The following is a 26,948-nucleotide window of genomic DNA, read 5'->3' on the forward strand; positions in this document are numbered from 1 at the left end:
TGTACGGCTCCCCCTAGCATTTCAGTTCGATCCTTCCTCAAAATTACACCCTGCTGCCATTAGATGGCGCTTTCTGCCGGGAAGTTGCTCAAGTTCTTAGGACGCGTTTTTTACATTTGCAACAAGTTGTGGAACCTTCAAAATTTAATGGGAACAGTATAACACATGGAAACAGACTCATCGTCCCGTTTCTAATATTTTCATAGGGTTGTGACTGGACAAGTACGGCTCTGTCTTTCCAAGAGTGAGTTTTTTCTGAATGAAGCTTCAACCCCGCCTCATCAATTTTTTTTAAAAAGCGTGGGAGCAAAAACTTAGCAGCCAAAGAAAAATATTCCAGTAGTTGAAACTGACCAAATGGTAATGCAACATTTTGACTGTACAATCTCTATCCAGTTTAAATAGTTAAAGCTCAAGCCAAAAATTACAAGTCCCGCCCAAGACTTTACAAAAAGTCGAAGCTATCAAATAAATTTTTTTAATAGATGTATTAATTACTTACTAAAGCAATTCAATCCATAAATTAAATCATACTAGTGTCACAAATAAGTCATTTGATTTTTTTTCTACTAATACCAGAATGCTCAATTTTCAATGAAGGGCGGGGTTCAGGGAGCATTTTAGTTCAGGGCGGCGCGGTGTTTGCCGAGAGGTGTGGCTGACGGGCGTCGCGGTGTTTGCCGGGAGGTGTGGCTGACTGGCGTCGCGGTGTTTGCCGGGAGGTGTGGCTGACGGGCGGCGCGGTGTTTGCCGGGAGGTTGGGGGGGGGGGTGGTGGGGCTTTGGGTTGAGTGAGGGAGGCAGGGTGGGTGGCGGTTGATGAGGATGGCGGCGTTGAGTGGATCGCTGTCGGAGCTCTCGGAAAACTTTAACAGTTCCCTGTGCCGGAAATGCTCTGGCCTGGAGCGTGCGACTGGCGCCGCTAAGTGGGTCCGACTGAATGTGGGTGGCACTCGGTTCCTCAGCACCCGCCAGACCCTGTGCCGTGACCCTAAGTCATTCTTGTACCGCCTGTGCCAAGCCGACCCCGACCTGGATTCCGACAAGGTACCGGGACTGGATTAGGGAGGGGAGAGGGGGACCGGGGTGTGGGAGGGGGAGGGTGTGAGGGGTGGGGGGAGTGAGTGAGGAGAGTGGGGGGGAGTGAGTGAGGAGAGTGGGGGGTGTGAGTGTGAGGAGAGTGGGGGGGTGTGAGTGTGAGGAGAGTGGGGGGGTGTGAGTGTGAGGAGAGTGGGGGGGTGTGAGTGTGAGGAGAGTGGGGGGGTGAGTGTGAGGAGAGTGGGGGGGAGTGAGTGAGGAGAGTGGGGGGTGTGAGTGTGAGGAGAGTGGGGGGGTGTGAGTGTGAGGAGAGTGGGGGGGTGTGAGTGTGAGGAGAGTGGGGGGGTGTGAGTGTGAGGAGAGTGGGGGGGTGTGAATGTGAGGAGAGTGGGGGGTGTGAGTGTGAGGAGAGTGGGGGGGTGTGAGTGTGAGGAGAGTGGGGGGGTGTGAGTGTGAGGAGAGTGGGGGGGTGTGAGTGTGAGGAGAGTGGGGGGGTGTGAGTGTGAGGAGAGTGGGGGGGTGTGAGTGTGAGGAGAGTGGGGGGGTGTGAGTGTGAGGAGAGTGGGGGGGTGTGAGTGTGAGGAGAGTGGGGGGGTGTGAGTGTGAGGAGAGTGGGGGGGTGTGAGTGTGAGGAGAGTGGGGGGGTGTGAGTGTGAGGAGAGTGGGGGGGTGTGAGTGTGAGGAGAGTGGGGGGGTGTGAGTGTGAGGAGAGTGGGGGGGTGTGAGTGTGAGGAGAGTGGGGGGGTGTGAGTGTGAGGAGAGTGGGGGGGTGTGAGTGTGAGGAGAGTGGGGGGGTGTGAGTGTGAGGAGAGTGGGGGGGTGTGAGTGTGAGGAGAGTGGGGGGGTGTGAGTGTGAGGAGAGTGGGGGGTGTGAGTGTGAGGAGAGTGTGGGGTGTGAGTGTGAGGAGAGTGGGGGGGTGTGAGTGTGAGGAGAGTGGGGGGGTGTGAGTGTGAGGAGAGTGGGGGGGTGTGAGTGTGAGGAGAGTGGGGGGGTGTGAGTGTGAGGAGAGTGGGGGGGTGTGAGTGTGAGGAGAGTGGGGGGGTGTGAGTGTGAGGAGAGTGGGGGGGTGTGAGTGTGAGGAGAGTGGGGGGGTGTGAGTGCGAGGAGAGTGGGGGGGTGTGAGTGCGAGGAGAGTGGGGGGGTGTGAGTGCGAGGAGAGTGGGGGGGTGTGAGTGCGAGGAGAGTGGGGGGGTGTGAGTGCGAGGAGAGTGGGGGGGTGTGAGTGCGAGGAGAGTGGGGGGGTGTGAGTGCGAGGAGAGTGGGGGGGTGTGAGTGCGAGGAGAGTGGGGGGGTGTGAGTGCGAGGAGAGTGGGGGGGTGTGAGTGCGAGGAGAGTGGGGGGGTGTGAGTGCGAGGAGAGTGGGGGGGTGTGAGTGCGAGGAGAGTGGGGGGGTGTGAGTGCGAGGAGAGTGGGGGGGTGTGAGTGCGAGGAGAGTGGGGGGGTGTGAGTGCGAGGAGAGTGGGGGGGTGTGAGTGCGAGGAGAGTGGGGGGGTGTGAGTGCGAGGAGAGTGGGGGGGTGTGAGTGCGAGGAGAGTGGGGGGGTGTGAGTGCGAGGAGAGTGGGGGGGTGTGAGTGCGAGGAGAGTGGGGGGGTGTGAGTGCGAGGAGAGTGGGGGGGTGTGAGTGCGAGGAGAGTGGGGGGGTGTGAGTGCGAGGAGAGTGGGGGGGTGTGAGTGCGAGGAGAGTGGGGGGGTGTGAGTGCGAGGAGAGTGGGGGGGTGTGAGTGCGAGGAGAGTGGGGGGGTGTGAGTGCGAGGAGAGTGGGGGGGTGTGAGTGCGAGGAGAGTGGGGGGGTGTGAGTGCGAGGAGAGTGGGGGGGTGTGAGTGCGAGGAGAGTGGGGGGGTGTGAGTGCGAGGAGAGTGGGGGGGTGTGAGTGCGAGGAGAGTGGGGGGGTGTGAGTGCGAGGAGAGTGGGGGGGTGTGAGTGCGAGGAGAGTGGGGGGGTGTGAGTGCGAGGAGAGTGGGGGGGTGTGAGTGCGAGGAGAGTGGGGGGGTGTGAGTGCGAGGAGAGTGGGGGGGTGTGAGTGCGAGGAGAGTGGGGGGGTGTGAGTGCGAGGAGAGTGGGGGGGTGTGAGTGCGAGGAGAGTGGGGGGGTGTGAGTGCGAGGAGAGTGGGGGGGTGTGAGTGCGAGGAGAGTGGGGGGGTGTGAGTGCGAGGAGAGTGGGGGGGTGTGAGTGCGAGGAGAGTGGGGGGGTGTGAGTGCGAGGAGAGTGGGGGGGTGTGAGTGCGAGGAGAGTGGGGGGGTGTGAGTGCGAGGAGAGTGGGGGGGTGTGAGTGCGAGGAGAGTGGGGGGGTGTGAGTGCGAGGAGAGTGGGGGGGTGTGAGTGCGAGGAGAGTGGGGGGGTGTGAGTGCGAGGAGAGTGGGGGGGTGTGAGTGCGAGGAGAGTGGGGGGGTGTGAGTGCGAGGAGAGTGGGGGGGTGTGAGTGCGAGGAGAGTGGGGGGGTGTGAGTGCGAGGAGAGTGGGGGGGTGTGAGTGCGAGGAGAGTGGGGGGGTGTGAGTGCGAGGAGAGTGGGGGGGTGTGAGTGCGAGGAGAGTGGGGGGGTGTGAGTGCGAGGAGAGTGGGGGGGTGTGAGTGCGAGGAGAGTGGGGGGGTGTGAGTGCGAGGAGAGTGGGGGGGTGTGAGTGCGAGGAGAGTGGGGGGGTGTGAGTGCGAGGAGAGTGGGGGGGTGTGAGTGCGAGGAGAGTGGGGGGGTGTGAGTGCGAGGAGAGTGGGGGGGTGTGAGTGCGAGGAGAGTGGGGGGGTGTGAGTGCGAGGAGAGTGGGGGGGTGTGAGTGCGAGGAGAGTGGGGGGGTGTGAGTGCGAGGAGAGTGGGGGGGTGTGAGTGCGAGGAGAGTGGGGGGGTGTGAGTGCGAGGAGAGTGGGGGGGTGTGAGTGCGAGGAGAGTGGGGGGGTGTGAGTGCGAGGAGAGTGGGGGGGTGTGAGTGCGAGGAGAGTGGGGGGGTGTGAGTGCGAGGAGAGTGGGGGGGGTGTGAGTGCGAGGAGAGTGGGGGGGTGTGAGTGCGAGGAGAGTGGGGGGGTGTGAGTGCGAGGAGAGTGGGGGGGTGTGAGTGCGAGGAGAGTGGGGGGGTGTGAGTGCGAGGAGAGTGGGGGGGTGTGAGTGCGAGGAGAGTGGGGGGGTGTGAGTGCGAGGAGAGTGGGGGGGTGTGAGTGCGAGGAGAGTGGGGGGGTGTGAGTGCGAGGAGAGTGGGGGGGTGTGAGTGCGAGGAGAGTGGGGGGGTGTGAGTGCGAGGAGAGTGGGGGGGTGTGAGTGCGAGGAGAGTGGGGGGGTGTGAGTGCGAGGAGAGTGGGGGGGTGTGAGTGCGAGGAGAGTGGGGGGGTGTGAGTGCGAGGAGAGTGGGGGGGTGTGAGTGCGAGGAGAGTGGGGGGGTGTGAGTGCGAGGAGAGTGGGGGGGTGTGAGTGCGAGGAGAGTGGGGGGGTGTGAGTGCGAGGAGAGTGGGGGGGTGTGAGTGCGAGGAGAGTGTGAGGAGCGTGAGGAGAGTGGGGGGAGTGAGGAGAGTGGGGGGAGTGAGGAGAGTGGGGGGAGTGAGGAGAGTGGGGGGAGTGAGGAGAGTGGGGGGAGTGAGGGGAGTGGCGGGGGAGTGAGGGGAGTGGCGGGGGAGTGAGGGGAGTGGCGGGGGAGTGAGGGGAGGGGAGTGGCGGGGGAGTGAGGGGAGTGGCGGGGGAGTGAGGGGAGTGGCGGGGGAGTGAGGGGAGTGGCGGGGGAGTGAGGGGAGTGGCGAGGGAGTGAGGGGAGTGGCGGGGGAGTGAGGGGAGTGGCGGGGGAGTGAGGGGAGTGGCGGGGGAGTGGCGGGGGAGTGAGGGGAGTGGCGGGGGAGTGAGGGGAGTGGCGGGGGAGTGAGGGGAGTGGCGGGGGAGTGAGGGGAGTGGCGGGGGAGTGAGGGGAGTGGCGGGGGAGTGAGGGGAGTGGCGGGGGAGTGAGGGGAGTGGCGGGGGAGTGAGGGGAGTGGCGGGGGAGTGAGGGGAGTGGCGGGGGAGTGAGGGGAGTGGCGGGGGAGTGAGGGGAGTGGCGGGGGAGTGGGGGGAGTGGCGGGGGAGTGGGGGGAGTGGCGGGGGAGTGGGGGGAGTGGCGGGGGAGTGGGGGGAGTGGCGGGGGAGTGGGGGGAGTGGCGGGGGAGTGGGGGGAGTGGCGGGGGAGTGGGGGGAGTCGGGGGAGTGGGGGGAGTGGGGGGAGTGGCGGGGGAGTGGGGGGAGTGGCGGGGGAGTGGCGGGGGAGTGGGGGGAGTGGCGGGGGAGTGGGGGGAGTGGCGGGGGAGTGGGGGGAGTGGCGGGGGAGTGGGGGGAGTGGCGGGGGAGTGGGGGGAGTGGCGGGAGAGTGGGGGGAGTGTAGGAGAGTGGGGGGAGTGTAGGAGAGTGGGGGGAGTGTAGGAGAGTGGGGGGAGTGTAGGAGAGTGGGGGGAGTGTAGGAGAGTGGGGGGAGTGTAGGAGAGTGGGGGGGTGTGAGTGAGTGAGGAGAGTGGGGGGGTGTGAGTGAGTGAGGAGAGTGGAGGGGTGTGAGTGAGTGAGGAGAGTGGAGGGGTGTGAGTGAGTGAGGAGAGTGGAGGGGTGTGAGTGAGTGAGGAGAGTGGAGGGGTGTGAGTGAGTGAGGAGAGTGGAGGGGTGTGAGTGAGTGAGGAGAGTGGAGGGGTGTGAGTGAGTGAGGAGAGTGGAGGGGTGTGAGTGAGTGAGGAGAGTGGGGCGGTGTGAGTGAGTGAGGAGAGTGGGGCGGTGTGAGTGAGTGAGGAGAGTGGGGCGGTGTGAGTGAGTGAGGAGAGTGGGGCGGTGTGAGTGAGTGAGGAGAGTGGGGCGGTGTGAGTGAGTGAGGAGAGTGGGGCGGTGTGAGTGAGTGAGGAGAGTGGGGCGGTGTGAGTGAGTGAGGAGAGTGGGGCGGTGTGAGTGAGTGAGGAGAGTGGGGCGGTGTGAGTGAGTGAGGAGAGTGGGGCGGTGTGAGTGAGTGAGGAGAGTGGGGCGGTGTGAGTGAGTGAGGAGAGTGGGGCGGTGTGAGTGAGTGAGGAGAGTGGGGCGGTGTGAGTGAGTGAGGAGAGTGGGGCGGTGTGAGTGAGTGAGGAGAGTGGGGCGGTGTGAGTGAGTGAGGAGAGTGGGGCGGTGTGAGTGAGTGAGGAGAGTGGGGCGGTGTGAGTGAGTGAGGAGAGTGGGGGGAGTGAGGAGAGTGGGGGGGTGTAAGTGTGAGGAGAGTGGGGGGTGTAAGTGTGAGGAGAGTGGGGGGAGTGAGGAGAGTGGGGGGGTGTAAGTGTGAGGAGAGTGTGAGGGAGTGGGGGGAGTGTGAGGGAGTGGGGGGAGTGTGAGGGAGTGGGGGTGGAGTGTGAGGGAGTGGGGGTGGAGTGTGAGGGAGTGGGGGTGGAGTGTGAGGGAGTGGGGGTGGAGTGTGAGGGAGTGGGGGGGAGTGGGGGGAGTGTGGCGGGAGTGTGAGGGAGTGTGGCGGGAGTGTGAGGGAGTGTGGCGGGAGTGTGAGGGGAGTGGCGGGAGTGTGAGGGGAGTGGCGGGAGTGTGAGGGGAGTGGCGGGAGTGTGAGGGGAGTGGCGGGAGTGTGAGGGGAGTGGCGGGAGTGTGAGGGGAGTGGCGGGAGTGTGAGGGGAGTGGCGGGAGTGTGAGGGGAGTGGCGGGAGTGTGAGGGGAGTGGCGGGAGTGTGAGGGGAGTGGCGGGAGTGTGAGGGGAGTGGCGGGAGTGTGAGGGGAGTGGCGGGAGTGTGAGGGGAGTGGCGGGAGTGTGAGGGGAGTGGCGGGAGTGTGAGGGGAGTGGCGGGAGTGTGAGGGGAGTGGCGGGAGTGTGAGGGGAGTGGCGGGAGTGTGAGGGGAGTGGCGGGAGTGTGAGGGGAGTGGCGGGAGTGTGAGGGGAGTGGCGGGAGTGTGAGGGGAGTGGCGGGAGTGTGAGGGGAGTGGCGGGAGTGTGAGGGGAGTGGCGGGAGTGTGAGGGGAGTGGCGGGGGAGTGGGGGGAGTGGCGGGGGAGTGGGGGGAGTGGCGGGGGAGTGGGGGGGAGTGGCGGGGGGAGTGGCGGGGGAGTGGGGGGGAGTGGCGGGGGGAGTGGGGGGAGTGGCGGGGGAGTGGCGGGGGAGTGGGGGGAGTGGCGGGGGAGTGGGGGGAGTGGCGGGGGAGTGGGGGGAGTGGCGGGGGAGTGGCGGGGGAGTGGGGGGAGTGGCGGGGGAGTGGGGGGAGTGGCGGGGGAGTGGGGGGAGTGGCGGGGGAGTGGGGGGAGTGGCGGGGGAGTGGGGGGAGTGGCGGGGGAGTGGGGGGAGTGGCGGGGGAGTGGGGGGAGTGGCGGGGGAGTGGGGGGAGTGTAGGAGAGTGGAGGGGTGTGAGGAGAGTGGAGGGGTGTGAGGAGAGTGGAGGGGTGTGAGGAGAGTGGAGGGGTGTGAGGAGAGTGGAGGGGTGTGAGGAGAGTGGAGGGGTGTGAGGAGAGTGGAGGGGTGTGAGGAGAGTGGAGGGGTGTGAGGAGAGTGGAGGGGTGTGAGGAGAGTGGAGGGGTGTGAGGAGAGTGGAGGGGTGTGAGGAGAGTGGAGGGGTGTGAGGAGAGTGGAGGGGTGTGAGGAGAGTGGAGGGGTGTGAGGAGAGTGGAGGGGTGTGAGGAGAGTGGAGGGGTGTGAGGAGAGTGGAGGGGTGTGAGGAGAGTGGAGGGGTGTGAGGAGAGTGGAGGGGTGTGAGGAGAGTGGAGGGGTGTGAGGAGAGTGGAGGGGTGTGAGGAGAGTGGAGGGGTGTGAGGAGAGTGGAGGGGTGTGAGGAGAGTGGAGGGGTGTGAGGAGAGTGGAGGGGTGTGAGGAGAGTGGAGGGGTGTGAGGAGAGTGGAGGGGTGTGAGGAGAGTGGAGGGGTGTGAGGAGAGTGGAGGGGTGTGAGGAGAGTGGAGGGGTGTGAGGAGAGTGGAGGGGTGTGAGGAGAGTGGAGGGGTGTGAGGAGAGTGGAGGGGTGTGAGGAGAGTGGAGGGGTGTGAGGAGAGTGGAGGGGTGTGAGGAGAGTGGAGGGGTGTGAGGAGAGTGGAGGGGTGTGAGGAGAGTGGAGGGGTGTGAGGAGAGTGGAGGGGTGTGAGGAGAGTGGAGGGGTGTGAGGAGAGTGGAGGGGTGTGAGGAGAGTGGAGGGGTGTGAGGAGAGTGGAGGGGTGTGAGGAGAGTGGAGGGGTGTGAGGAGAGTGGAGGGGTGTGAGGAGAGTGGAGGGGTGTGAGGAGAGTGGAGGGGTGTGAGGAGAGTGGAGGGGTGTGAGGAGAGTGGAGGGGTGTGAGGAGAGTGGAGGGGTGTGAGGAGAGTGGAGGGGTGTGAGGAGAGTGGAGGGGTGTGAGGAGAGTGGAGGGGTGTGAGGAGAGTGGAGGGGTGTGAGGAGAGTGGAGGGGTGTGAGGAGAGTGGAGGGGTGTGAGGAGAGTGGAGGGGTGTGAGGAGAGTGGAGGGGTGTGAGGAGAGTGGAGGGGTGTGAGGAGAGTGGAGGGGTGTGAGGAGAGTGGAGGGGTGTGAGGAGAGTGGAGGGGTGTGAGGAGAGTGGAGGGGTGTGAGGAGAGTGGAGGGGTGTGAGGAGAGTGGAGGGGTGTGAGGAGAGTGGAGGGGTGTGAGGAGAGTGGAGGGGTGTGAGGAGAGTGGAGGGGTGTGAGGGGAGTGGAGGGGTGTGAGGGGAGTGGAGGGGTGTGAGGGGAGTGGAGGGGTGTGAGGGGAGTGGAGGGGTGTGAGGGGAGTGGAGGGGTGTGAGGAGAGTGGAGGGGTGTGAGGAGAGTGGAGGGGTGTGAGGAGAGTGGAGGGGTGTGAGGAGAGTGGAGGGGTGTGAGGAGAGTGGAGGGGTGTGAGGAGAGTGGAGGGGTGTGAGGAGAGTGGAGGGGTGTGAGGAGAGTGGAGGGGTGTGAGGAGAGTGGAGGGGTGTGAGGAGAGTGGAGGGGTGTGAGGAGAGTGGAGGGGTGTGAGGAGAGTGGAGGGGTGTGAGGAGAGTGGAGGGGTGTGAGGAGAGTGGAGGGGTGTGAGGAGAGTGGAGGGGTGTGAGGAGAGTGGAGGGGTGTGAGGAGAGTGGAGGGGTGTGAGGAGAGTGGAGGGGTGTGAGGAGAGTGGAGGGGTGTGAGGAGAGTGGAGGGGTGTGAGGAGAGTGGAGGGGTGTGAGGAGAGTGGAGGGGTGTGAGGAGAGTGGAGGGGTGTGAGGAGAGTGGAGGGGTGTGAGGAGAGTGGAGGGGTGTGAGGAGAGTGGAGGGGTGTGAGGAGAGTGGAGGGGTGTGAGGAGAGTGGAGGGGTGTGAGGAGAGTGGAGGGGTGTGAGGAGAGTGGAGGGGTGTGAGGAGAGTGGAGGGGTGTGAGGAGAGTGGAGGGGTGTGAGGAGAGTGGAGGGGTGTGAGGAGAGTGGAGGGGTGTGAGGAGAGTGGAGGGGTGTGAGGAGAGTGGAGGGGTGTGAGGAGAGTGGAGGGGTGTGAGGAGAGTGGAGGGGTGTGAGGAGAGTGGAGGGGTGTGAGGAGAGTGGAGGGGTGTGAGGAGAGTGGAGGGGTGTGAGGAGAGTGGAGGGGTGTGAGGAGAGTGGAGGGGTGTGAGGAGAGTGGAGGGGTGTGAGGAGAGTGGAGGGGTGTGAGGAGAGTGGAGGGGTGTGAGGAGAGTGGAGGGGTGTGAGGAGAGTGGAGGGGTGTGAGGAGAGTGGAGGGGTGTGAGGAGAGTGGAGGGGTGTGAGGGGAGTGGAGGGGTGTGAGGGGAGTGGAGGGGTGTGAGGGGAGTGGAGGGGTGTGAGGGGAGTGGAGGGGTGTGAGGGGAGTGGAGGGGTGTGAGGGGAGTGGAGGGGTGTGAGGGGAGTGGAGGGGTGTGAGGGGAGTGGAGGGGTGTGAGGGGAGTGGAGGGGTGTGAGGGGAGTGGAGGGGTGTGAGGGGAGTGGAGGGGTGTGAGGGGAGTGGAGGGGTGTGAGGGGAGTGGAGGGGTGTGAGGGGAGTGGAGGGGTGTGAGGGGAGTGGAGGGGTGTGAGGGGAGTGGAGGGGTGTGAGGGGAGTGGAGGGGTGTGAGGGGAGTGGGGGGGTGTGAGGGGAGTGGGGGGGTGTGAGGGGAGTGGGGGGGTGTGAGGGGAGTGGGGGGGTGTGAGGGGAGTGGGGGGGTGTGAGGGGAGTGGAGGGGTGTGAGGGGAGTGGAGGGGTGTGAGGGGAGTGGGGGGGTGTGAGGGGAGTGGGGGGGTGTGAGTGTGTGAGGGGAGTGGGGGGGTGTGAGTGTGTGAGGGGAGTGGGGGGGTGTGAGTGTGTGAGGGGAGTGGGGGGGTGTGAGTGTGTGAGGGGAGTGGGGGGGTGTGAGTGTGTGAGGGGAGTGGGGGGGTGTGAGTGTGTGAGGGGAGTGGGGGGGTGTGAGTGTGTGAGGGGAGTGGGGGGGTGTGAGTGTGAGGGGGTGGGGGGGAGTGTGAGGGGGTGGGGGGGAGTGTGGGGGAGTGGAGGGGAGTGGGGGGAGTGTGAGGGAGTGGGGGGAGTGTGGGGGAGTGTGGGGGAGTGTGTGGGGGAGTGTGAGGGTGCGCGTGAGGGAGTGGGGCAGGTGTGAGTGAGGGGAGTGTGGGGTGTTGAATAGTGTGTGGGGGAGAGTGGTGGGCGGGTGAGGAGAGTGGGGCTGGTAATTGGGGGAGTGTGGTTTGGGTGGGGGGGGGGGGGGGGGGGGGGGGGGGGGGGTAGTTGGTGAGGACGACGCTGAGTTTTGGTGGGGAGATAGACCGAGACACTATCTCACTTTCAGGTTGAATGTGGAAAAATTAACATTCCTCAACATGCATGTTCTCTGATCCAGAGATAAGAGTGTTTGAAAAGTCTGAGAAAGGATATATGAGGCTGACACCAAAAATCACGAGCAAAATTAGTGATTTTGTTTTTGCCCATGTGGACCACCTTTACCAGTGTATTTCTATTTATTTTGTGCTGCTTAATGCATGTCAAGTTAATCCATTGCAGTGTATTAGCAAGCGACTCATTCAAGCCCCTTAGCCTTATCATTAAAGGCGCTACAACTTCCCACCTCAAGAATACAGGAATGCTTAATCCAGTATGATTGTCTGAGGAGGAGCATTAACAGTTGTCTGTATGGTTGATACTGAGTCAACCACCGAGAACATCGTTTTATGAGAAACACGATTGTGCAGCAATTGTAAAGAGTTTTCAGCGGTGACAGGCATCAAGAACATGCAAAGGTTAAGAGGTGAGAGTAGAAATGCACCACAATTTACCTAAAGTTTATCCTAAACATTATCCATCAGATGCTGATGGGGTGTGTATTTTCTGCTGTTTATTAGCTTGTGATGGATATATATCGCTTATTTCAACAAGCATGGTGAATTATTTTGCTTATTGCTTCAGTGTTGGAGACATAGTGCCCACTTAAAGTAATTTGTTTTGCGATTTATTTTGTTTTCTGATTTGAGCAAGCCAGGTGCTGGAGAAACGCCACAATCCATTGAGTTCCCTGTGCTGTCTAAGTAAGGTAGCAGACTGAAAGGCCTATTTTGATATCGGTAAGAGATATTTGTGTCAGCGGTTTCAGTTTGTTGCATAGAGAGCTCACAGGAGAATAGAAAACTACAGAGCTGGGAAGATCCCAGACCTAGCCCCAGTCCTGTGCTTGTTTACTGATTTCAGGTGAGGTGCTGCAGTTTTCTTTGCCACCGCAGAGAGTATTCTGCAGGTCTTTCTATGAAAGTATCTGTCAGGAAAGGTACGGGCTGAGCAAAAGGATTACATTTGGTTCTGATGTCCCATGGCAATAGTTGATTGTTGCACGCTATCTAGGTACGAGTCAAGGAACTCAGTGGTACTGTACTGTCAATAACCAGCCAAGCCATATTTTGTTTTGGGGTCTGATTTTCTTATAAAATGATATCACTCTTCTCGCCCATTAAGCACTATAGCTTTAACAACTGGTGTTTGTAGCTATCCTTTGGTCGACTGTTTCCAAGCCTTTCAGCATGGTTGATGCATTACATATATGTTGACACTCCCCTGAGCTGTCTTTTCTGAGTAGTGAGATTCCTGCAGGAAAAGGGTGCTTCCATCAAACAGTGTGCTGGCACACGGCACAGAGATAACATAGTAATAACTCCATAAGAGGTCTGACTGAGATCTCATCCCAGGTATTATCTATTGCCCTGGAACTTGAGTTTTAAAAGCTACTATATCTAGAAGTGTATCTGGTAGCACTTTGCTCAATCTTGACAAAGAAATTGGAAACCTGAAGGGAGAAGGTTGGACCAAAAACTCTATCAGAAAGGTGGAGCAACATGGTGGAATGGTTTTGGGCAGGAGCTCCAGAGCATTGAGGTGTAGTGACCACAAATGGTGAAACTTTGCAGGATCACTAAGACGAAGTTTGCTCTATTAGGAGTTGCTGTCCAGCCACTCTGCACTTACTTAACACAAAAATCTGGTAATCTCTCGAGAAGTAAAATACTCTTTACAAAACGTCTGTTGTATCTTTTGGAACAGACAGTTGTTTCATTCCTAAAAATAAGCTATTTGCAATAAGTATTCCCTTTCTTTGACATCTTTAGATTTTGTTAGAGCTCGTTGAATCATGTTGTTGTTTCTAAGTTTAGTGTGAAGCTTCAGGAATTGTTTTATTTGTTGAGCTGCTTGAGGCCACAATATCAAGATCAAAGGCTCTGGTTAGTAGCCAGGCTGCAACAACACGAGACCATTCAATGGAAAGCATATATAAACTGGCCCTTATTCAGTGGGTGGTGTTGCAATGCTCAATGAATGTCAGTTACTGGAAGCTGAGGGTTAGCTATAATTACAATGGATAGGAAGGTGACAATAAATGGAGAGAGGGGACAAAATTAGTCTCTCAAACAGGATTTCATTTCAGATGAGCTGGTATTTTAGGAATGTTGGAGACCAACTGTGTCAATAGTGAACAATCTCTAAGAATTCTTCTCTGAAATTGCAGTTGGTCCTTGTGGGATCACAAGCCTTAAATATTTCTTGCACAACCTTATGGATGAGAGGAAGAATCTAGTTTGTATATAAATTAAAATTTGTCACATTTTTGTCTCTGAGAACAAGTGGAAATATTTCGCTGTTTGAAATCACTCTTGCATTACAGTTCCACTTAGTTTTTTTTTACAAGATGCAAAATAATCCTTGGTCCTGAGAGCCCTTGGGGGAGAAACCTGCAATGTGTCGTGGTAGAACCATAAGCGGGTATCTGATTCTTTTAATACATGCGACAAGCAGGAAATCCTGCCTCTCTGTGAGCCATGGAGTCTGCTGATTTCTTCCTCAGTCTCCTTTGCCTCTGCTTTGAAAATGTAGTTGGTTTCTATCACAGTTTCAGGCACTTATTCAATCAGCAAAGTTTCCTTAGGCTTTCTAGGAGGCTGGGATTCTCTTTGATGTAGTTAGGAGAAAGACCTATGTAGCAATGTGTTTAAGTCAATTAAAACAGAACAGTGTGGATTCTGTTGTGAAGACCATTTGGAGCAGGTAGGGTGAGAAAAAGTACTGTGGATGCTAGAAGTACTCAGGGCAGACATCACCTGTGGAGAGAGAAACAGTTAATGTTTCAGGTCACTTTCTGGACTCAAAGTTGAGTTCCATAATTTCAGATCATAAACATTTTTTGTATTTTTTTCAGACAACAGGCTCTTGCCATTTACAACACCTCTAGATCCATCTTTTGTTTCTTTACTTCCCATTACTACCTACTTTTTCCTTGCACCATCATTCCTTTGAGCATTTAAATCACTCATGCTTTCCACCCTATTGCAGACCTCAAAAACTGTTACATCTCTGACTTTTGCCAGTTCCGACAAAAGGTCTTCAGCTTGAAGCATTAATTCTAGTTCACTATCCACATGCTGTGACCTGTTGGGTATTTCCAACATTTTCTCTCTATTTGGGGTAAGGAAGCTTTATTCAATAGTGAGTACGATAAGCAAGCATCTGTGCACCTGCTGGTCTGAAATTAACTTGGGAGCATGCAGCCCTAGTCATCTGTTACTGCATTAAACTCCTCACTAAGGCACTATTGGTAATCCATGTGGGAAAAAATACAGATGTCTGCAATCATTATTTAACTGTTACCCAGTTTTTGGGTAACTCTTATCACATAGAGTAAACCAATATGTGGCCCTGCATCTACTATGAAAAGCTACTCCTCCAACTGTTGAATTGTACTCTGACTTGAACACTGGAATGTGTGTTGTAACTGAACTGCACCCAGTTGGTGCTCTGTCAAAGGTTTCTAGTTCTGTCGTCAAGCTGTTTGCCTCTCCCAGAATATAATTTTTTACTGCCAGCGTTTTGGTGGAGAGGAGAAGGAAACAATGCCTATAAAGCTTGTGGCAAAACACTTGAAAGGTTGTTATAGAACTCTTTGATTTGGAAGCTTCTAACTAATGCTCCATCTTGATTTGTAGGAGGTTTTACATTGAAATATTGCTAATTGCTTTGAACTTCAAAAATAACTTGTTCTTTTATTTCAATAGCTCATATCTATGAAATTCTATACCACTAAGCACAAGGAGAACCTGATCTCGAATAATAGGGGAGAGATAGAAAGGATGCAGCCAAATTGAGGGGTCCAGTAAGCAGAAGAATGGAGGCAGGGTAACTGTTTTTGGAGCCCTGAGGTAATCTGAACCAAGCTCTGATCTAATTTGTTGAGATTGGCCTGAGTTTAGAGAAGGCAGTTTTCAAATTACCTCTAGTTTTTCTAAAATACAAAGTACTGCTTTTATGAAATGTGAAGAATGACCTCTGAGAATGCCCCCTGAAAGCACATGGAAACTTGGAGACAGAGAAGTGACAGCCTCTGAAGAGGCTGAACACGGTGGTGCAAATGATAGGATGGGGTGATAGAAGTCACTAAGATCCATTTGTACGACAACAGTGCCTTGCTCTCTATCAAGTAAAGTACAGTCTTTTTGTAAGCTGACGGGTTGGAGGTTTTTACTTCTCGGCATGTTTGGTATTTCAGCACACAGCATCAGTCTAAGCTGACAGTTTGGAAGGTATCCCCTTTAAAGGCTATTGAAACAAAGTACAGGTAAAGCAGTGTTTATCTGTCAACAACCAGTTGGGAATAATCTCCCAGGAAGAATGTGTTAACACGGGTGCGCCAGGAACAGGGATAGTTTTAGTATCAATACTAAGTGAACTTGTTTATATAGCATATCATGAGACAGTGGCATGAATCTTTGCCATTCCCATTGTTGGAAACAACATAGAGAGCTGAACACAGGAACAAAAGTGTCGGTCAGAGTCCTAAAGACGTGATGCTTTTCTTCTGAGGGAAACAAAACTGTGGTAACCACGAAGCTATTATGATTTTAAAATGTACAATACCACCTTATAAGTGACATACCAACATATATATGTTATGTTTATACACACAGTATATGTGGAACATTACCACCAGTCGTCACAAAATGCTACCTGCATGGCCGGGGTTAACCCACCAGGTTTAATTATGGACCTTTTTGGAGTTCTTTACGTTAACAGGACCTTTCCAATTGCAGACAGTTGTGTAGCAAATATCTGATGACTGGGACTGCATTACAGTGTTGTGAGACTGCTGAGCAAGGGTATTTCCAATGGCAGCTACAAAAGTTTCCATTACTATATTTTCATTGTAGTGCATTGGGTTAGAACTCAGTCAGATAAGCATTTGCCAACCTTTTGAAATATTGTCACTGAACTCTGTAATGGTGGTTGCAGCTACACATTAATGGGTTTTTGCAAGTAATACACAGCCGTGAGTGTGTGAAATGTTTGTACTTAACAGCTGTGAAAAAGCACCCAGCAGTGTAGTTAGGTCATAGATTTCTTTTTAGAGAAAACGCAGCTGGTCAGTCAGCATCTGAAGAGAACAGGCAGATTAAGGTTTAGGCTGCAGCCCTTAATTAAAACTGAAGAAATGAAAGATGTAGAAGCATTTTAATAAAATCAAAACTTAAGAGCACAGGAGAGAAGTGAAGAAATAAGCAACGTCGGTAGAATGCCCTGGTACCTTGCTTCAGGCAATTAAAGCCATTAGGAAAACAAAAATTGTGTAAATAGCTACAGCACTGGCAGGTAGGAAGAGACAGAAGCTCAAAGACATGAAAGCTTGTAGATCGATTCTGCAATTAAAACGTCAAATGCTGCTAAATAGGATAAGGTCCACTGTGTGCCAGGAGAGTGAAAGCAGACTTATATCAATGGAACTGACCCCCAGCCAGCTGTGTCTCTGATAGCATTTCCTCCACAAGTCTTAGCTAGTCTCAGACAGACCTATCATGTCTTCAGTCTATTTTTTTGGCTGTCGAAGACACAATGGGCAGAATAGACTCTTTCTGTGCCATAACTTTTATATGGTTCTGTGGTTCCACTGTAAAGGAAGTAGAGTCTGTGGTTAAGGGCCTAAATTGCTAAAGTCAGTGCTCAGACCAGAGGGAGCTTGTTGAGCTTCTGTTAACCCCCGCATGGCTGAAAATGGAGTAGCCAGAATGGGAATGGGGCAGCAACATGGCTTCACATGGATAGAATGGAGGAGTTTACAGAACAGGCGCGCCAACATAAGTAAGATCGTCCTGTGAAGAACCCCTTCACAATCTTCAAGCATCAGCAGACTATTTCCCTCCAGATCTCAAGAGAAATATTTCTATATCTTACATGTAAGCAGCGTTTACAGCATGGGGCAGTGGAATGGGAGAAAATTAATGGGAAGGCGTTGCATTATCTCTGCTTGCATGGGTAGTCTCGCAGGGTAAACTAGGTAAACATGGGATTGTTTGGTTTTTGTTATAAATTTTGGAAGTTATTTGGCAAATACGAAGACTGGTGGATGGAAGGTGAGAATGAAAGGACCCTTGCAGATGGATTCAGGAGCGAAAGGCTGAATATGTATTAACAAGGATGAAATAGTGGTGGGAGTAATTCAAGGTCAAAGGGTATTAAAAATTTAATAACACTAGTTGAATTGCAGTTTTTGGTACAAGGAGGCCTGCTGATGCTTGAAGATTGTGAAGCGGCACTTTGCTTGACTCTGAATCTAAACGTGTATTCTGCTCATTTAACTTACCTCTCTGGGACATCCCGGGTTACTGAGCACCAAAACACATCTTTAGCTTCTTTCTAACAATTTCGATTTTTGCGAGTGCAATATTCCTGATGGCTCGGGGCAACGAAGGTTGACTAAGGCTGTTTGAAGCTACTGAAAAAAAAAGAAAATGCTGGAAAAACTCAGGTCTGGCAGCATCTGGGAGAAACAGAGCTAACATTTTGAGTCTGTATGACTCTTCTGAGCTAAAGAGAAGTAGAAATGCAATGGATTTTGTACTGTTTAAGAGGGGATGGAGCAAAATAGAAGGTCAGAGGTAGGTGGGAGCTCAGGAGAGATTGACAAAGATGTAATGTACACAAGACAAAGAGAGTGGTAATGGTAGTGTTAAAGACTAAAGATGGGGCTGTTGTGGCATAAAGGTAAGATAGAATGTGTTAATAGCAGAGCAAGGGTCTGCACTTTATGAAATCACAACAGAAACAAGTGACAGCCCTGTGTAGGTAGGGGTGTTGGGGAAAAGGATAAATAAATGAATAAAAAGGAAAACATGAATAAATAAAAATTGTGTTTAAAAAGGGAGTAAAGATGGAGGTGAGAGTCAACGGTCTGAGATTGTAGAACTGAATGTTAAGTTCGGAAGGCTGTAAAAGTGCCTAATCGGAAGATGAGGTGATGGTCCCCCAGTTTGTGTTGGGCTTCACTGGAATTTTGCAGCTGGCCAAGGACGGACATTTGGACATGAGATGTGTTGAAATGGCAAGCAACAGGAATGCCTGGGTCATGCTTGCAGACTAAACGAAGGTGTTCTGTAAAGTGATCACCAGTCTGTGTTTAGTCTCCCCAGTGTAGAGGACACCGCATTGGGTGCAGCGAATACAGTAGACCAAATTGCAAGGGTGCAAGTGAGGCGCTGCTTCACCCGATAGGAGCGTTTGGGATCTTGGACTGTTATGAGCGAGGAGATAAAGGGGCAGGTATTGCATCTTCTGTGATTACTTGGGAAGGGGATGAGGAGTTAGGGGCATTGGAGGAGTGGACCAAGGTGTCAAGGACGGAAACGGTCCCTACAGAATGCTGACGGGGAGGTGAGGGGATGATGTGTTTGGTGGTGGCTTCATGCTGTAGTTGGTGGAAATGGCACAGGATGATCCTTTTAAGTGCAGAGGCTTGTGGGGTGAAATGTGGGGACAAGATGGGCCCTATCATGTAGTCAGTGGGCTTGTAATGAATATTGGTTGACAGTCTATCACCAGAAATGAAGACAGAAGTCAGGGAAGGAAGATGTTGGAGATGGACCTTGAGAAGGTGAGCGAGGGGTGTAAATTGGAAGCAAGAATTGATACATTTTTCCAGGTCCAGTCGAAGGCATGATGCAGTACTGAGAAAAGAGTTGTGGCAATACATTCTGCTGTCTTACCTTTATGACAGTACCGCTTCGTGCTCCAGATGAGAGCATGAAGCAGCACTGATACATTCTTCAATGTAGTACTGAAAAAAAGTTATGGGAGGGCTGAGTAGGACTGGAACAAGGAATGTTCCATGTACCCCACAAAAAGACAGGTATAACTCTGAAAAGAGGCCCAAACAATCCCCATCCACCACCGCTCCTCCATCTGGCTGAACTTGTTCTCTCATTGTACAGTTTCTCCTTTACGTTGTTTCACTTCGATTAAAAGGTTGTGGCTATGGGCACCTGCTTGGGCCCCAGTTATGCCTGTCTTTTTGTGAGGTATGCGGAACAGTTCCTAGTTCCAGTCCTACTCAGGCCCCTTCCCACAACTCTCCTTTTTTCGGTGCAATTGATGACGCAATCAGTACCACTTCATGCCCTCGTCTGGACCTGGAAAAATTTATCGATTTTTGCTTCCAATTTTCACCCCTCTCTCACCTTCACGTGATCCATCTCTGACACTTCCCTTCCTTGACTTCTCTGTTTCAATTTCTGGTGATATTGTCTACCAATATTCATTACAAACCCACGAATCCCTACCTTAATTACAGCTTCTCATACCACCCTAGGACTCCATCCTATTCTCCCAGCTTTTCCGCCTCTGTCGCATCAGTTCTGATTATGCTACCTTCCAAAATGGCACTTATGACATGTCTTCCTTTTCTTTAATCAAGGGTCCCCCCGCCTCCACTGTGGTTGACAGGGCCCTCAATTGTGTCCAACCCATCTCCTGCACTTCTGCCCTCATCCCTTCCTCTCCCTCCCTGAGCCATGATAGGGCCCATCTTGTCCTCATTTTTCACCCCATCATCCTCCGCCATTTCTGCCAATTCCAGCATGATGCTACTACCAAACACATCTTCCCCTCACCACAACCCCCCTCAACCTGCCCCATTACTTTCTCCCTCCTTTGCTAGCACCTCCTTCAATTTCGCCTGCTGTGTTCGCTGCTCCCAATGCGGTCTCCTTTACACTGGGGAGACTAAACGCAGACTGGGTGACTGCTTTGTGGAAGACCTTCACTCAGTTTGCAAGCATGACCCAGACTTTCCTGTTGCTTGCCATTTCAACACTCCACCCTGCTCTAGTGCCCACATGCCCGTCCTTAGCATGCTGCAATGTTCCAGTGAAGCCCAACGCAGACTGGAGGAACAGCACCTCACCCTCTGATTATGCACCTTACAGCCTTCCGGACTCAACGTTGTTCGTGGTCTGATGCTGTTGAACTCACTTTCATCCTCCTTTACCCATTTTTAAATACAATTTTTAAACTTTTATTTATTTTTCCCCTATTTTTTTAAATTCCAATTTAATTTATTTTTTATCCTTTCTTATCCTCTCGCCCCACTCCAAGCCACCTGTCACTTGTTCTTATGTTTTGCTTTCACAGAGCATTGACCTTTGTTCTGCTATCAACACATTCTGCTATCTTACCATTTTGCCGCTATCAGCACCTTTAAGTCTTGAACACTCCCTTTGTCTTGTATCCATGACACCTTTGTCAGTTTCTCTTGAGTTCCCACCTATCTCTGACCACCCCTTCTTAAACAGTATCTGTTTAGCTCTGAAGAAGAGCCATGCAGGCTCGAAACCTTAACTCTGTTTCTCTCTCCACAGATGCTACCAAACCTGCTGAGTTTTTCCAACATTTTGTTTTTATTTCAGATTTCCAGCATCTGCAATATTTTGTTTTCATCTTAGTGTTGAAAGTTGCTACTTGCTTGGGTATAAGTTTGCTGGGAAATTTTAGCTGTGGAACCTTGCTGAAACACGTTGGACAACAACTGCAGTTGAGCTGCAGAGAGGTTTTTGAATTTTATATATAAAATAGTTCACAATGTTGGTGGATAAGGGCAACCAAGATCTACTATCGCGTGACTCTCCTTTTAAAAAATTTTGGCGTTCATAGCATAATTCCTCTTTTGTAATCTTTAGCTCAGCTGATTTTGATTTTGTTGCTTTGCTTGTCACGGATATTTTTGGAGTTTTTAGCTCCCTGTCCCTATGGCCTCCCTCTGTCAGTTTGGCATTCTCCAACAGCCTGATTTCTCCACTGTGAGCTCTTGCCTTTCCTCACCCTACAGTGTCAACTGTTGGTGTTTTAGTGTTCCCACTTTAATCAGTGACTTCTGTCACATGCAAGTATGTGCATTCTGGGGGAGAGCAAAATTAGGTTTACTTCTGATAACTTCTGCAATCAAATAGCCGCCTTCTGTTTATATTCCTTTGATGAATGTCACTTGAAGCACTGCAACAGACTGACATATGTAAATACTGGCTTTAATAAAGCTAATTGTTGTGATCAGCAAGGTAGAAATCTTATTAATGTTTAAATGAATTACTCCTTAAATCCTGAAAATAAAGTGTTTCATCTGAGGTGTGGCTAGACGTAAAACTTAAAGACCTCAATTTGAGGGTTTGTGGTTCAGTTCAATCTTCCTGCATTTATCCAAATAGATGTATCCAAACAGGCCTTTATCCATTAAAAGAGGCAGATCTATCACTGGCAGGTTACAGCATCTGTACACAATGCACCAGCACTCTGGCCCACTTATTCTGAAAGAGTTCTTGGTCAGTGTTTGTTTCATAGCAGCCAGGTCTTTGTAGATAACTATAATCTGAGCGGGAAGAGAAATTTACAACAAATTTAGCAGTCGAAGCCACGAATTAGTTTGGACACAACTATTCATTTTTCTATTCATCCATGGAATGTTGGTGTGTCTGGCAATGCCAGCAATTATTGCACATGCCTAATTGGTTTTGAGAAGATGACAGTGATCCACTGAATTGATTCATTGCAATCCGTGTGGTGAAGGTGCCCCTCCAGTACTGTTGGGTAGGGAGTAGCAGGACTTTGACCTTGCATTGAAGGAACAGTGATATATTTCCAAGTCAGGATTCCGTATGGCTTGAAGGGGAAAGTGCAATTGGTGGTGTTCCAATGTGCTTGCTGTCTTTGTTCTTCTAGGTAGTAGAGGTGTGGGTTTGGGTGATGCTGTTGAAGCCTTGCTAAATTGGAAAGTGCATCTTGTACAAAAACAAAAATCCCTGGAAAAACTCAGCTGGTCTGACAGCATCTGTGGAGAGGGATACAGTTGATGTTTCGAGTCCGTATGACCCTTCATCAGAACTAAGACATATAGAAATTAGATGAAATATAAGCTGGTAGAGGGGGGTGGGTGGGACAGGTAGAGCTCGATAGGGGGCCAGTGATAGGTGGAGGCCAAGAAGAGACTGCCAATGATGTCATAGACAAAAGGACAAAGGGGTGTTGATGGTGGTGATATTATCTGTAGGATGTGCTAATGGGGACATTAAGGGTAGAAAGCAGGACGAGCAAGTGGGAGATGGCCCTAGCGGGGGTTGGGTAGGGGGAAGGGATCGAAATGGGCTAAAAGGTGGAGATGAAACAATGGATCAAAATAAATTTAAAAATAGGGAAAAGAAAAATATATTTGTTAAAAAAAATTATAAAATATTGGAAAAGGGGTGGGGTTGGAGAAGAGGGTTCATGATCTGCAATTGTTGAACTCAATATTAAGTCCGGAAGGCTGTAGAGTGCCTAGTCAGAAGATGAGGTGCTGTTCCTCCAGTTTGCATTGAGCTTCACTGGAACATTGCAGCAGGCCAAGGACGGACATATGGGCATGAGAGCAGGGTGGTGTGTTGAAATGGCAAGCAACAGGGAGGTCTGGGTCATGCTTGCGGACAGACCGAAGATGTTCCGCAAAACAGTCACCCAGTCTGCGTTTGGTCTCTCCAGTGTAGTAGAGACCACATTGGGAGCAGCGAATGCAATTGACTAAATTGAGGAAAGTGCAAGTGCTTCACTTGAAAGAAGTATTTGGGCCCTTGGACGGTGAGGAGGGGGGACTTAAAGGGGCAGGTGTCGCATCTTCTGCGGTTGCATGGGAAGGTGCTGTGGGAGGGGGTTGAGATGTAGGGGGTGATAGAGGAGTGGACCAGGGTGTCCCGGAGAGAACAATTCCTGCAGAAAGCCGCCGGGGGGATGAAGGGAAGATGTGTTTGGTGGTGGCATCATGCTGGAGTTGACGGAAATGACGAAGGATGATCCTTTGAACGCGGAGGCTGGTGAGGTGATAAGTGAGGACAGGGGGGACCCTATCATGGTTCTGGGAGGGAGAGGAAGGTGTGAGGGCAGGTGTGCGGGAGATGGGCCAGACAGGGTTGAGGGCCCTGTCAACGACCGTGGGTGGAAAACCTTGGTTAAGGAACAAGGAAGACATGTCAGAGGAACTGTTTTGGAAAGTGGCATCATCAGAACAGATGTGACAGAGGCGAAGGAACTGAGAGAATGGGATGGAGTCCTTACAGGAAGCGGGGTGTGAGGAGCTGTAGTCAAGGTAGCTGTGGGAGTCGGTAGGCTTGTAATGAATATTGGTGGACAGTCTATCGCCAGAAATTGAGACTGAGAGTTCAAGGAAGGGAAGTGTCAGTGATGGACATGTGAAAATGATGGATGGGTGGACCTTGTAGATGGTGCATGCTGGAGCCATTGTTGTCTAATGGAGGGAGTGAGTGTTTAAGGTGGTGGATACGTGCTGATCCCGTGGGCTGTATTTGTATTGTTCCTGGTGGTGTTGAACTTGTGTATTGTTGGATCTGCATTCATCCAGGCAAATGGGAGTGTATTCCATCACACTCCTGACTTGTGCTTGTAAATGGTGGAAAGTCAGGAGGTGAGTTGCTCTGCAGAATACCCAGCCTATGACTTGCTCTTATAGCTACAGTATTTATGTGACTGGTCCAGCTAAGTTTCTAGTCAATGCTAAGTCCTAGGATGTTAATGGTGGGGAATTCAATGATAGTAGAATTGAATGTCATGGGGAGGTGGAGAGAATTTCTCTTGTAAGGGTGGTCATTTTACGGCATTTGTTTGACAAAAGCCCAAGCTTACATGGTATTTAGGTTTGCTGCATGCAGACACAGACCATTTCATTACCTGAGAAGTTGATTAGAACTGAAAACTGCAATCAGCAGCGAACCTCCCCACTTCTAACCTTATGATGGAGGGAGGGTTGTTGATGAAGCAACTGAAGATGATTGACCCCAGTACACTGTCCTGAGGAACTCTTGCAGGTGGGGATGAGATGACTTGCCTCCAACAGCCATCTTCTTCATGCTCGGTATGATTCCAGCCAGTGGAGAGTTTTCTCCCTGATTCCCATTGACTTCAGTTTTACTGGGCTCCTTGTGTCACCCTATGCCAAATGCTGCCTTGATGTCAAGGGCACTCATGCTTGCTTCACATCTGGAACTCAGCTCTTTTGTCCACTTTTGGACCAAGGCAGGAATGAGGTCAGGAGCCATGTAGTCCTGGCAGAGCCTGCATGGTCCTGGCAGAATCCGAGCAGCGCATCAGTGTGCAGGTTATTGCTGAGTAAGTGCTGCTTAATTACACTATCAATGACACCTTCCATCACTTCATTGCTGACTCAGAGTAGGTTGATGTGCAACAATTGGCCAGATTGATTTTGTCCTGCTTTTTGTAGAAAGGACATACCTGGGCAATTTTCAGCTTTGTGGGGTAGGTGCCAGTGTTGTAGATGTGTTAGAACAACTTGGTTAGAGGCGTGACTTCTTCTGGAGCACAGTCTTCGGCACTACAGCCAGGGTATTAACCTATGGCCTATGCTGTATTCAGTGCACTCAGCGTTTCTTGTTTTCATGTGCAATTAATCATACTGGCTGAAGACTGGTATCTGTGATGATAGGGACCTCATGAGGAAGCTGAGACGGATCTTCCAATTAGCAGTTTTGGCTGGAGATGTTTGAAAACGCCTATCTTGCCTTTTGCTGGATCCTGACATAATTTGAGGATGGGGATGTCCATGGAACCTACTCATTTGCCTGCCCCCACCTCACCGTTAGCTATTTAATTGTCTGTCCCTGTTCACGACTGGATGTAGCACTGCAGAGTTTTGATTGGCTCTGCTGATTGTGGGATCACTTATCTCTGTAGCATGCTACTTTTGTTTATACACAGGACTACAAGTGTTTTAGAGTCACCAGTTTGGAATCTCTTATTTTTTAAGGTCTGTCTGGTGATGCTCCTGTCATGCTGTTCTACACTTAATGGTCCAGGGTTGATCCTCTGGCTTGATGGTAATAGCTAAGTGAGGGATATGCCCGGTCTTGTGTTTACTGATTGTGGTAGAATGCAGTTCTGCTACTGATGATGACCAGCAGTGCTTCATGGATGTCAGGTTTTGAGTTTCTAGGTCTGTTCTGAATCTATTCCATTTAACATGGTAGTATCACACGCCATAATGGAGGTATGCTTCTAGTGAAGGTGAGACTTTGTCTCCACTAGATCTGTACCGTGGGGTAACTCTACCAATACTGGCATGGACAGGTTGGTGAGGACAAGGTCAAGTGGGATTTTCCCTCTTGATGGTTCCATCACCACCTTTCCCAGGCCCTGTCCAGCAGAAATGTCATTCGAGGTTCAGACAACTTGGTCAGTAATGGTGCTACCTATCCTCCCTTGTTGATGAAAATTGAACTCCCCCACCCAGCGTAGATTCTGTAACCTTGCTACCCTGGGCGTCTCTCCAAATGGTGTTCAATATGGAGCAGTATGATTCACTGACTGAGGAAGGCAGCAGATGGTCATGAACAGAAGGTTTCCTTGTCCGTGTTTGACTACTCTTGTGGCATCAGGTCAATGAGGTTTCCCAAAGCCGTGCCTTCCTGCCACCTCCAGTGGGTCTGTCATAGAATGGTTACAGCACAGATGAGAGCACGTGTGCAGGAATTACCACCAGCTGCAGCTACTTGAGTTCCAGGCTTCAGAGCTTGAGCTGCTGCTGGAGGCACTGAGGCGCATCCGAGAGGCTGAGAATTTCACGGATAGCACGTTTTTAGACGTGGTCACCCCACAGCTTACGGAAGTGCATGCAGAGAGGGAATGGGTGACCATCAGTCAGAAGAAAGGTGTCAGGCAGGTAGTCAGGAAACCCCCAGGTGCATCTCGCTTGAGAACCATTTTTCTGTGTTGGAAAAGGATGAGAGTGACGGTTCCTTTGGGGAGTGTAGCCACGCTCATAGCACTTTGAGTGGCTCAGCTGCACAGGGGAAAGGAAAAGGAGGAAAAGAGCAACAGTGGTAGGAGACTCGATAGTAAAGGGAACAGACAGGCATTTCTGTGACTGTAGACGTGACTCCAGGGTGGTATGTTGCCTCCATGGTGCCAGGGTCAAGGATGTCACTGAATGGCTGCAGGGCATTCTGAAGGAGGAGGGCAGACAGAGATCGTGGTACATATTGGTACCGATGACAAAGGTAGAAAGAGGGATGAGGTCCTGCAAGCAGAATTTAGGGAGCTAGGAAACAGGTTAAAAAAACAGGACCTCAAAAGGTAGTAATCCCTGGAATACTTCCAGTGCCATGCGCTAGTGAGTATAGAAATGGGAGGTTAGTCCAGATGAATGCATGGCTGGAGAGATGGTTCAGGAGGGAGGGCTTTAGATTTCTGGGACATTGGGACCGTTTCTGGGGGTGGTGGGACCTGAACAAGGCAGACGGGTTGGACCTGAACCGGAATGGGACCAACATCCTTGTGGGAAAGTTTGCTAGTGCTGTTGGGGAGGGTTGAAACGAACTTGGCAGGGGTTGGGACCCTGAGAGGAGGGTCAGCAGGGAGAGATGCAAAGCCAAAATTAGAAGAGAGAACAAGTGCGTCTGGAAGGCATAGAAATTATAGGCCAATTAAGGCACAAGGGAGTTTGGCAAGGTTGGATGGTATTTATTTTAATGCAAGGAGTCTGACGAATAAGGCAGATGAGTTGAGGGCACAAATTAACACATGGAAGTATGATGTCATTGCTGTCACAGAGACATGGTTGAGAGAGGGGCAGGATTGGCAGCTCAATATTCCAGGATATAGGATCTTCCAGCGAGACAGGGAAGGAGGTAAAAGAGGAGAGGGTATCGCAGTATTGATCAAGGAATCAATTACAGCAGCAAGGAGGGATGACATCTTAGAAGGCTCCTCAAATGAAACCATATGGGTAGAACTTAAAAACAAAAAAGGATCAATCGCATTGCTGGGAGTGTGCTATAGGCCCCCAAACAGTCAGAGAGAAGTAGAAGAGCACTTATGTAGGAAAAGTTCAGAGAAGTGTAAAAATAATAAGGTAGTAATAGTGGGAATTTCAACTTTCCCAACTTGAACTGGGTTAGTCGTTGTGTGATAGGTTGAGAGGGAGCGGAATTCTTAAAATGCATCCAGGAGAGCTTTTTAAGCCTGTACGTAGAAGGTCCTACAAGAGAGGGGGCGGTCCTGGACTTAATTTTAGGGAATCAAGCCGGGTAAGTAGTAGAGGTATCAGTGGGGGAGCATTTTGCACATAGTGATCATAACTCTGTTAGATTCAAAGTTGTTGTGGAAAAGGACAAGGGTGGGCCACAAATCAGAGTTCTAAATTGGGGGAAGGCCAATTTTAATAAGATCAGATATGATTTGGCCGGAGTGGACTGGGAGCAGACACTTTTAGG

The 26,948-nt window shown here is 52.3% G+C and overlaps 1 protein-coding gene across 2 annotated transcripts in view; it reads left to right on the forward strand.

Annotated features, from left to right (window-relative positions):
* Positions 1-790: 790 nt before the first annotated feature.
* LOC121288160 (BTB/POZ domain-containing protein KCTD5-like) overlaps positions 791-26,948 on the forward strand; it is an 85,643-nt gene continuing 59,485 nt past the window's right edge. For both annotated transcript variants that reach the window (XM_041206562.1, XM_041206563.1), the window contains exon 1: positions 791-1,046. In XM_041206562.1, coding sequence (XP_041062496.1) covers positions 819-1,046 — 228 coding nt within the window. In that variant the 5' untranslated portion in view covers positions 791-818. The remainder of the gene's footprint in view (positions 1,047-26,948) is intronic.

This window comes from Carcharodon carcharias, chromosome 15 (genome assembly GCF_017639515.1).
Source record: "Carcharodon carcharias isolate sCarCar2 chromosome 15, sCarCar2.pri, whole genome shotgun sequence".
Taxonomy (NCBI): domain Eukaryota; kingdom Metazoa; phylum Chordata; class Chondrichthyes; order Lamniformes; family Lamnidae; genus Carcharodon; species Carcharodon carcharias.